This window comes from Octodon degus, unplaced genomic scaffold (genome assembly GCF_000260255.1).
Source record: "Octodon degus isolate 3935 unplaced genomic scaffold, OctDeg1.0 scaffold00068, whole genome shotgun sequence".
NCBI classification, from domain to species: Eukaryota; Metazoa; Chordata; class Mammalia; order Rodentia; family Octodontidae; genus Octodon; species Octodon degus.
Window position 1 is genome coordinate 10533990 of NW_004524644.1, and position 10138 is coordinate 10544127.

The 10138-nt window shown below is 50.0% G+C and overlaps 1 protein-coding gene across 2 annotated transcripts in view; it reads left to right on the top strand.

The window, feature by feature from the left end:
* Positions 1 to 4047: 4047 nt before the first annotated feature.
* Pcdh10 (protocadherin 10) overlaps positions 4048 to 10138 on the top strand; it is a 60715-nt gene continuing 54624 nt past the window's right edge. For both annotated transcript variants that reach the window (XM_023719510.1, XM_004635006.1), the window contains exons 1-3: positions 4048 to 7530; positions 9150 to 9208; positions 9739 to 9845. In XM_023719510.1, coding sequence (XP_023575278.1) covers positions 4894 to 7530; positions 9150 to 9208; positions 9739 to 9845 — 2803 coding nt within the window. In that variant the 5' untranslated portion in view covers positions 4048 to 4893. The remainder of the gene's footprint in view (positions 7531 to 9149; positions 9209 to 9738; positions 9846 to 10138) is intronic.

A 10138-nucleotide genomic window follows, 5' to 3' on the forward strand; every position in this document is an offset into this window, starting at 1 on the left:
CTTCGGCTCATTCAGTGCTTTTAATTCACTGTTTAGAGTTTAACAAAATGCTGGCCCTGTTTGATAACCGACAAGACACTGAAATATGAAGCCACACCAATATCAGCTAGGTTAAACAAAATGGAGAAGCACATTTCTGCTTTGAATAATTTCTACTTTGAACATCAAGACAATATTTAATGGAATATCTAATATTCTCAGTTCCAAGAAGAATTAGATCATTCTCTATGGGATTCAAAACATTCTATCACAGTAACTACAGTTAGAAGAGCACATTATGCTTTTCCCAGGAATTCTAGTTATTAGAATTATTAGTTATTAGTGTCTCAGTCTTACTTCAAATGAACAAAGCTAACACACTCAAATGGCAGTGGCTCCAAAGCCTGCCTTTTCTACAGCCAAGCTGGGTCACATTACTGCAAATGAACCTATTTCATGGTCACCCATAAGAGACAGGACTCAGTCGTGGTCTTTTGCATTTGAACTTTGAGCTGTATTTGCTGGAAATGGGAAGTGCCAGGAATCATCTAACTCAATCCTAGTCCCGTCTAGAGTTTGAAATGCTTCTTATTAATAAATTAAAATTTTGTCTTCAATTCATAAAAAGAAGCAAAAAAAAAAAAAACCTTATTCTCTTAAAGCTCTGGGCACACTGCAATAATAAGAGGATTTAGAAACAAATTGCTTTTGAGTCATGTTAAATCACTGCAAACACTCATTCATCCACATGCTGGCTAACACACTTGTTTCCCCTTTGCCCCTTTCAGCAAAGGGTACAGAAAAGAAGCAACCCCATAACCTAGTTTCAAAGTTTGTAAAACATACCAGAAGAATCTTAATGTCCCCTTGCTTCAGCTCCACTTAGAACCCAATAAAATAGATATATACACCAAGACTTTTAAAATTGGTTTTCATAAGCTTTCTCCACATGACACAGATGTGCTTTCTCCCTTGTCCTGGGATGAAGTCTGTCGACTTGGAAGTTGGAATGCCTGGCACAGGAATGTGGGCGGGAAAGGTTATGTGCTCACGTTCACTTCTCCCTTCCCACTCCGTTCTTGGGGAGTCCAACAAGGAACGCAGGATGTATGTGATACTCCACTCGTTCAGACAGCTCATCGACCTCCCCCCAGGGTGATATATATGACATTGGGAATGCTCATAATTCTGAGGTCAAAGGGCAGGAGAGCAGGAAAAAAAAAAGTGGCGAGGATCTGCTGGATACTACAGCCAAAGAATGTAAAGCTGAGGTGTTTTCAAAGTATTTTTTTAAAGGCAAATTTAAAGTGTTTGCTTTGTGGGTGACAGGGTTGGGTTACGTTAATGGCTCAAGGGTAAGGAGGCAGAGATGGCTACTAATGTCAGTATCTTAATCTTGGATGAAAGCAAAACGCTTTTGCAGTGGTCCCTGGAAGGAGTGCCTGGTAGGGGGAGCACGAGAGGCTGCCTCGGGTCTATTCTGTAAAGACCCCGCCGTTTCCCTTCTGGTCCGCTGCCGGCGGCGCAGAGAGTAATAGTCAGAGAGACAAGACCTTATGAGAAACCAAGAAACCCTGCCTAGTGTCGCTGGCGCGAACACAGGTTTCGGCGACCCAAGAAATCCAGTAGAGCCCCCAACAGGCGAGCCCTGCCGGAGGAGGGCACCAAAGCGAAAAGATACAGCTTGCTCTGTGCTGTTTCCGCCGCTAGGAGACGCCTGTAACCCACGTTTGAGGGGAGAGTTACCATTCAAACAGATCTACTACCACCAAAAAAAAAAAAAAAAAAAAAAAAAAAGCAGTTCAAGTGTTACAGTGGACGGAGTGATTATTTACAGGGAAATCTGGCCATCTCTCCACATTCTCATCAGCCCCTCTGCAAGCTCTCTGGCTTTCAGCAAACGGTCTAAAGCTGCTAAAACTATGGACAGTTCCCAGGCAGAAACCCGCCTTCCCAAACAAATTCTGCATCTGCATTGTCATTCAGCCGCGTGTCTCTCACGCGTAAACACGCGCACACACAAGTGTTTCCACATGTACAAACGAACATGAGAAAATTACCGTTTTCACATGGTTCCACGGTTCTGATGAGTCAGCTTGAAGAGAAAAACATTTTATTGCCACCCTGCAGATCTGAAGAAAAAGAAGAGGGGGAAGGGATGAGAAGCAGAGACGCAACACTGCATTAATATTCGGATACACTATAATCTCCTTCTCATTGATCCACAGGTCGCTTCATACGCTGCCGCTCCGTTCTCAGACAGAGACGTGATGCTAAAATCATTTTAACTGCAGCGCTTCTCCAGCGCTTTGGCCAGTCGTCAATTTACTGCAGCTGGAAGAGGATTAGCCATTTTTGCTGGCATCCTTTTCTTCTGCCCGCTGGAAGACAGGACCCATCTCCCGGAAGAGCCCAGGGTGTGGGGGTGGGCGGTCGCGGTGGACACGAACTCGCGGGACCGAGGAGCACGCTTTGGCCCACGACCACGCGCGTGGACTCTCGCGCTTCGGAATTCCCTGCCTGCAGGGAAGGACACAGCACGTACCTCTGGGTCAGGATCGACTCTCCTTTCCTCGCAGGTTGAGGCGGTGTTACTCTTGGGTCATTCATTACCACAAAACCGCTAGGGAACCTTCCTATCCTCTAGCTTAAGAAGAAAACTGAACCCGGGCTGCTTCAGTGAATAAACAACATATGCTTTGTGACTGGCCCATGAATTACTATAAATATATGTATTTATGGATCTTGCCCTGGAGAATCGGCATACAATCCACTTTCCAGCACGGAAGAGTTCGCGCTGTTTTAACTTTACAGGAACTGGTTGTGCCGCATCTCACGAGTGGGCACCGAGCTGGCCAAGCGCATCCTGCCGGGCTGGGGTGGTACCGCCCGGGCGCACTCCGATCGGGGGATCTGGGGCCGGGGGAGGGGGACGCGGGCACAGCCAATGTGCAGGCATGTTGGCACAGACCCGCGGCGGTGCACACTCGCGGCACCCCGGGGGCCTGCTTTCGCAGCCGCCCGGCGGTGCACATCCAGCCAGCTGACCCTAGGCTAGGCAGGCATGGTGCCCTAGTCTATCACGGGGCGGGGCGGGAAAGGATCGCCAAATATCTTTCACACACATACACGCACACACACGCGCGCGCACACGCACACACACAGGAGCAGAAAATAGCGCGCGCTCCCCGCCGCTGCGCGGCACTTGGCCAGCCCCGGCGCAGGGATATGGGAAGCGCGGCTCAGAACCTCGGCGGTTGAGCCGGGCTGCGGGCAGAAGCGTACAGGAAACTCTACGAGCTTTGATCGGTGCACTCACACCCCGAAGCCAAGTCTCCAAACCCGTTCATCTGCTCCGTACGAATTGCGCATTCAGGGAGGAAAGAAGCACGTCCAAGGTCCCTGCACGTCTATGGGTCCGGCCAGCCACAGCCCTAGCGTGAATCCCTCCGCTTTTTAGAGCCCACCCCGCCCCCTGCGCCGACCGCCTCACGCCTCTTCGCGCTTCCCCCCAGACCCTGCCGCCTAGACTGACACATGTCACATCCTATCCACTTTTTAAATGTCCTCCTGTCAGTCTCGAAGGGAGTCCCTTCCTTCGGTCACCCCTGCCAATTAGTGGCCCGTGTGCAACTTTTTCCCCTTCTTCGTGATTTCTTTCCATGATCAGTAGCTGGGAAAATACCTTAAAGGAAAAAGAGTGTTAGCATCACTGGAAATCCCGCTCCTAGGAGAGGATACCGCAGCTGTTGCTATTATGGTTTCACAGTTGCTGATGCAAACAGGGGAACCTCCGAACTCCCTCCCCATTACCTGCGGCTAGGGACTGGGAACTTTCCGAGGTAGAGTCCCCAGCCGGCGCCTCGGGACCTGCGGGCTGTTCTTGCTCTCACACTCACACTCACTCGGGCAGCCGGCCGCGGGTTTTGTCCCGCCCCACCCGGTTGCCGCGTGACGTCTATGCTTGACGGTAGGCTAGACCAATGAGCACTCGGTCGGTGGGTGGTGCTCCTTGGCGATTGGTTGGCAGAATGAGGGCGCTGCGCAAAAACAGAGGAGCCGAGCGCTCGGAGCTCAGAAACTGCCAGCCGAGATCGCAGGCTCAGAGGCTGAAGCAGGAGGAAGGAAGGACTGAAAGGAAAAAGGACGGGTTAGAGGGAAAGAGGCTTGGGAAGCAAAGAGCAGGAGCGAGATTGCCCGTTACATTCCCAGGGAGGCAACCACCGGTGGAGATGAAGACAGAGAAAGACAAGACTGTGAAAGCCAAAAACTACAAATAGAGCGAAAGAAAAAGAAGGAAAAAAATGTCAAGAACATTCAACCTGAGAAATGAAGAGAATGAAAGTTTTATGCTGCAGAGCGGTTCCTTGTGTTTCCGGCACAATATTCTCTGACTGTTTGTAAGCCCTCTCGCTTTTGCCAGCCATTGACATTAAGAGGCATGTTCAGCGGTGCCAGCTGCATCTCCTCTTCCTTCTCCTCTTCCTCTTCATCTTCCTCTTCCTTTCCCTCCTCCTCGTTCTCCTCCCATCAGCGAGAAGACAACCCGAGGACAGTCTTGAAATATCGAAATTTCCTCCTTGGGATTTTCCAGCGCCGCGTTGCGCCAAAACTGTCGGAATAAAGGACGCTGACTATTGTATTATCATTATTTTATTAATTGGTCAGAGAGAAGATTACAGATGAGGAAAGGGGACATCTGTCACCCTTCCTGAGCTAAGATTGAAAAATGAGGCTGGATTGGAGGAAGCTCTAAAATGAAGCGAAAGGAAGAAGATTTTTAAAGAGTGAAAGCTAAGAAGCCCCCCACGCAGTACACTTTTATTTGTATTTTTTGAGATCTTTTTCGTGGTAGTGGGGGAGGTGATTGGGTGGCTGACTGGCTGAAGGAAGCTGCTTCCTTTCCTTTTGGAGATGATTGTGCTATTATTCTTTGCCTTGCTCTGGATGGTGGAAGGAGTCTTTTCCCAGCTTCACTACACGGTGCAGGAGGAGCAGGAACATGGCACTTTCGTGGGGAATATCGCTGAAGATCTGGGCTTGGACATTACAAAACTTTCAGCTCGCAGGTTTCAGACGGTGCCCAACTCACGGACCCCTTACTTGGACCTCAACCTTGAAACAGGGGTGCTGTACGTGAACGAGAAGATAGACCGCGAGCAAATCTGCAAGCAGAGCCCCTCCTGTGTCCTGCACCTAGAAGTCTTCCTAGAGAACCCCCTGGAGCTGTTCCGGGTGGAGATTGAGGTGCTGGACATAAATGACAACCCTCCTTCTTTCCCAGAGCCGGACCTGACAGTGGAAATCTCTGAGAGCGCCACACCAGGTACCCGCTTCCCTCTGGAGAGCGCGTTCGACCCAGACGTGGGCACCAACTCCTTGCGAGACTACGAGATCACCCCCAACAGCTACTTCTCCCTGGACGTACAGACCCAGGGCGATGGCAACCGATTCGCCGAGCTGGTGTTGGAAAAGCCGCTGGACAGAGAACAGCAAGCGGTGCACCGTTACGTGCTGACCGCGGTGGACGGGGGCGGCGGGGGCGGCGCCGGCGAAGGCGGGGGCGGTGGCGGCGGTGCGGGAGCGGGCCTGCCCCCCCAGCAGCAGCGCACGGGCACGGCCCTGCTCACCATCCGCGTGTTGGACTCCAACGACAACGTGCCGGCTTTCGACCAACCCGTCTACACTGTGTCCCTCCCGGAGAACTCGCCCCCAGGCACCTTAGTGATCCAGCTCAACGCCACGGACCCGGACGAGGGCCAGAATGGAGAGGTCGTGTACTCTTTCAGCAGCCACATTTCGCCCCGGGCTCGTGAGCTCTTCGGACTCTCGCCGCGCACCGGCCGGCTGGAGGTGAGCGGGGAGTTGGACTATGAAGAGAGCCCGGTGTACCAGGTGTACGTGCAAGCCAAGGACCTGGGCCCCAACGCTGTGCCTGCACACTGCAAGGTGCTAGTACGGGTGCTGGATGCTAACGACAACGCGCCGGAGATCAGCTTCAGCACCGTGAAGGAGGCGGTGAGCGAGGGCGCGGCGCCCGGCACAGTGGTGGCTCTGTTCAGCGTGACGGACCGCGACTCGGAGGAGAACGGGCAGGTGCAGTGCGAGCTGCTGGGGGACGTGCCCTTCCGCCTCAAGTCTTCCTTCAAGAATTACTACACCATCGTGACCGAGGCGCCCCTGGACAGAGAGGCCGGGGACTCCTACACGCTAACGGTGGTGGCCCGGGACCGGGGCGAGCCGGCACTGTCCACCAGTAAGTCGATCCAGGTGCAAGTGTCAGATGTGAACGACAACGCGCCTCGCTTCAGCCAGCCGGTCTACGACGTGTATGTGACCGAGAACAACGTGCCAGGCGCCTACATCTACGCGGTCAGCGCCACAGACCGCGACGAGGGGGCCAACGCCAAAATAGAATACTCTATCCTCGAGTGCCAGATCCAGGGCATGAGCGTTTTCACGTACGTGTCCATCAACTCCGAGAACGGCTACCTGTACGCCCTGCGATCTTTCGACTATGAGCAGCTCAAGGACTTCAGCTTTCAGGTGGAAGCCCGGGACGCCGGCAGCCCCCAGGCGCTGGCGGGCAACGCCACCGTCAACATTCTCATCGTGGACCAGAACGACAACGCCCCTGCCATCGTGTCGCCCCTTCCCGGGCGCAACGGGACGCCAGCCCGCGAGGTGCTGCCCCGCTCGGCAGAGCCGGGCTACTTGCTCACTCGCGTGGCCGCGATGGATGCAGACGACGGCGAGAATGCCCGGCTCACCTACAGCATCGTGAGGGGCAACGAAATGAACCTCTTCCGCATGGACTGGCGCACAGGCGAGCTCCGCACGGCTCGCCGGGTTCCGGCCAAGCGCGACCCCCAGCGGCCTTACGAGCTGGTGATCGAGGTGCGCGACCACGGGCAGCCGCCCCTGTCCTCCACGGCCACGCTGGTGATCCAGCTGGTGGATGGCGCCGTGGAGCCCCAGGGCGGGGGCGGGGGCGGAGGCGCAGGGTCGGGAGAGCACCAGCGCCCCAGCCGCTCCGGTGGTGGGGAAACCTCGCTGGACCTCACCCTCATTCTCATCATCGCGCTGGGCTCAGTGTCCTTCATCTTCCTGCTGGCCATGATCGTGCTCGCTGTGCGCTGCCAGAAAGAGAAAAAGCTCAACATCTACACGTGTCTCGCCAGCGACTGCTGTCTCTGCTGTTGCTGCTGTGGCAGTGGGGGGTCGACCTGCTGTGGCCGCCAAGCCCGGGCGCGCAAGAAGAAACTCAGCAAGTCGGACATTATGCTGGTGCAGAGCTCCAACGTCCCGAGCAACCCGGCCCAGGTGCCTGTGGAGGAGTCCGGGGGCTTTGGCTCTCACCATCACAACCAGAATTACTGCTACCAGGTCTGCCTGACCCCAGAGTCCGCTAAGACCGACCTGATGTTCCTTAAGCCCTGCAGCCCTTCGCGGAGTACGGACACTGAGCACAATCCCTGCGGGGCCATCGTTACTGGCTACACCGACCAGCAGCCCGACATCATCTCCAACGGAAGCATTTTGTCCAACGAGGTAAGACTGAAGCAAAAGGACCACCATCTCTCATCTCCTCCATCCGAAAGCCTCCTCTAGCCCGGCCCTTGTATCTCTGGTGCACCGTGTATATTTATTTTTAAGATAGTAGCTTATTTGTATCTTGGGGGGGGGGGCAAGGATGTGAGGGTCACTTTTTCCTACCCCTTTGTGTGTAACCCAACTCTTATGTGGTTGCTAATCCTCTACACTCCACCCCTCCATATTTGTTTTCTTTTCCTCTCTTGGTGCTTTGGCACCTTGGAGCTCCCTCTTTCCTCTCTTCCCATCTTTCCCTTAAAAGCTGAACTCTCTGTGGGTCCTTTTCTGGCTCAGAAATGGAAGAGAAGGAGGGGAAATGCGCGGAGGGAGAGAGCGGGGAGGGGAGGGGCTCGCTAGCACTGGCAAGGGTCCTTTTCTCTTTGCATCTGTCCCAGAAGTTAATAAAGTTTATTCTATTTTGCTTCGTGATCGCTGCTTTCAGTCGCGTGTACAAGTAAGCTATAGACTGTTTAATTTTCCTCAGTGTCTAAACTCAAATGCATGTGTAAGTGAACAAGTTATCAGATCCTTATCCTCCCAACTCCGGTTGCAAAAAAGAAATTAAAAACAAAAAAAAAAAAGCCTTCAATTCTGCTCTGGACAGCATTTACAGACGCTGTTGAAGCCTAATGGCCACACAGTATGAATTTGAATGAAGTTACTTTGGCACAGACCCCTGTAAGAGTGATGAAAAGCTTAAACAATTGTCTTAAATATATCTTTTGGGTAATAATCCCCTCCTTGCCACTGTTTTTTGATAGATCCTTGCTGTTGGCTTTCTACATCAAAGAGTTTGGCTTGTCAATTCTGAATTATTTTTAAAAGGTGGAGAAGTGGCAAAGTTGTAATGGGGGTGGGGAAGAGAGTTGGTTTATGTAAAGCAAAATTCCGACCTGAAAAGGTGTGTTTGGGTGGTGGAGGTGGGGAGAAGCAAACCAAGGCCCTTTGAAGGCAGAAGAGTTGGGGGTAGGAGTATGAACTCCTGTCTTGGTAGCCCTTATTTTATTTCTTTGAGTCTTAGATATTACTCATTGACTTTCATGACTATCTGTATAGCTCATTTGTATCTTAAGCACATTTTGAAAATAAACAAAAAAATCATTCCATAAAATATCCAAACTTTTTGCTTATTGAGCGTGCTGTTTTTCTTGTGTCAACCAGTATGCACCAAAACACTTTTTTAGGCCACCAAAAGAAAAGACTGCAGAATTGAAGTAGGTTGACTCTTTAGAGACAATAGTTGATGAGCTGAAGCTATGGGATCATTTGTATTCTCCCTTAAACACACACACACACACACACACACACACACACACACACACACACAAAGTTTGCCAATATAGGTTTAAAGTTTTACAGCTAAATGAAAAAAAATATGGATTCATAAGTATTTGCATATCTTCCCTGACCTTACCCAAACAACAATCACTAGGCTGAGGTCTTAGGAAGGCTTGGAAATTTACAAATTATATATATAGTCACTTACAGAACTAGATATGCTTCCAAATTCAGAAACAGACTATAAATGAAACTCTTAGCATTCAAATGCTCTTGATATATTTATTTTTTTTTCCTAGACTAAACACCAGCGAGCAGAGCTCAGCTATCTAGTTGACAGACCTCGCCGAGTAAACAGGTATGCACTCTTTTATTTCCCTAGTTTAATGCCTAGACAATTTACTACTTAGTAGAAATAGGAAGCAAGTACTTTATTAAATAGAATACTTGATAGTAAAAGCTAAAATATAGAAAATACTTTAAATTAGGTTACAACATATCCATACAATTTCTCTATATTTTAAAAAGTGTATTTCATTTTTATACAAATTACAAAAATTTTGTGGGTTTCCAATCTCACATGAATTCTGATAGGTTTCATAACAGTTCCATATAGATATATTTGTCTTATAAACATAGTATAAACATGTACTTAGTTCTGATCAGAAAAATAACTCAACTTTCCAGTTCTAAGTATTCAAATTGACTGCTAATTGCTCAATTTTTTAAAAAGTTACCCTTGGGTTAAGAAAACTACTTTGTGTAGAAATAGTCAACTAGAAGGTCTATAAGTCTGCAGCACACATCTGTGACCATGGGGTGGCAGAAGAATGTTTTCTCTGCTTCTTCACCTTTTTCATTCTAATGTTCACATTTTTGTGCTTCCAGTTCTGCCTTCCAGGAAGCGGACATAGTAAGCTCTAAGGATAGTGGCCATGGGGACAGCGAGCAGGGAGACAGTGACCACGATGCCACCAACCGCGGCCAGTCGGCTGGTAAGTGTCATCAAAAGGCATTCTAAATGCTGAGATTTTAGGTTTCTTAAAACAAGAAATCTAGAAAGGAGGATGTCCCAGGTAGTTTCCTAATGACTTTAATGTTGGCAACTCTACAGAAAGCATCATTCATTGCTGGCAATGGTACAATCTTAGTTTTAAAAAAAGTATACAATTCTTTGCAGAGTTGAAGTTAGAAGTTCATTTTGTAATAGATAGGAATTTGAAGTACACCGTCCTTAGGCAATGTTCTTTGGTGGAATTATATGGTGTACAAAAAGCTATATATATAT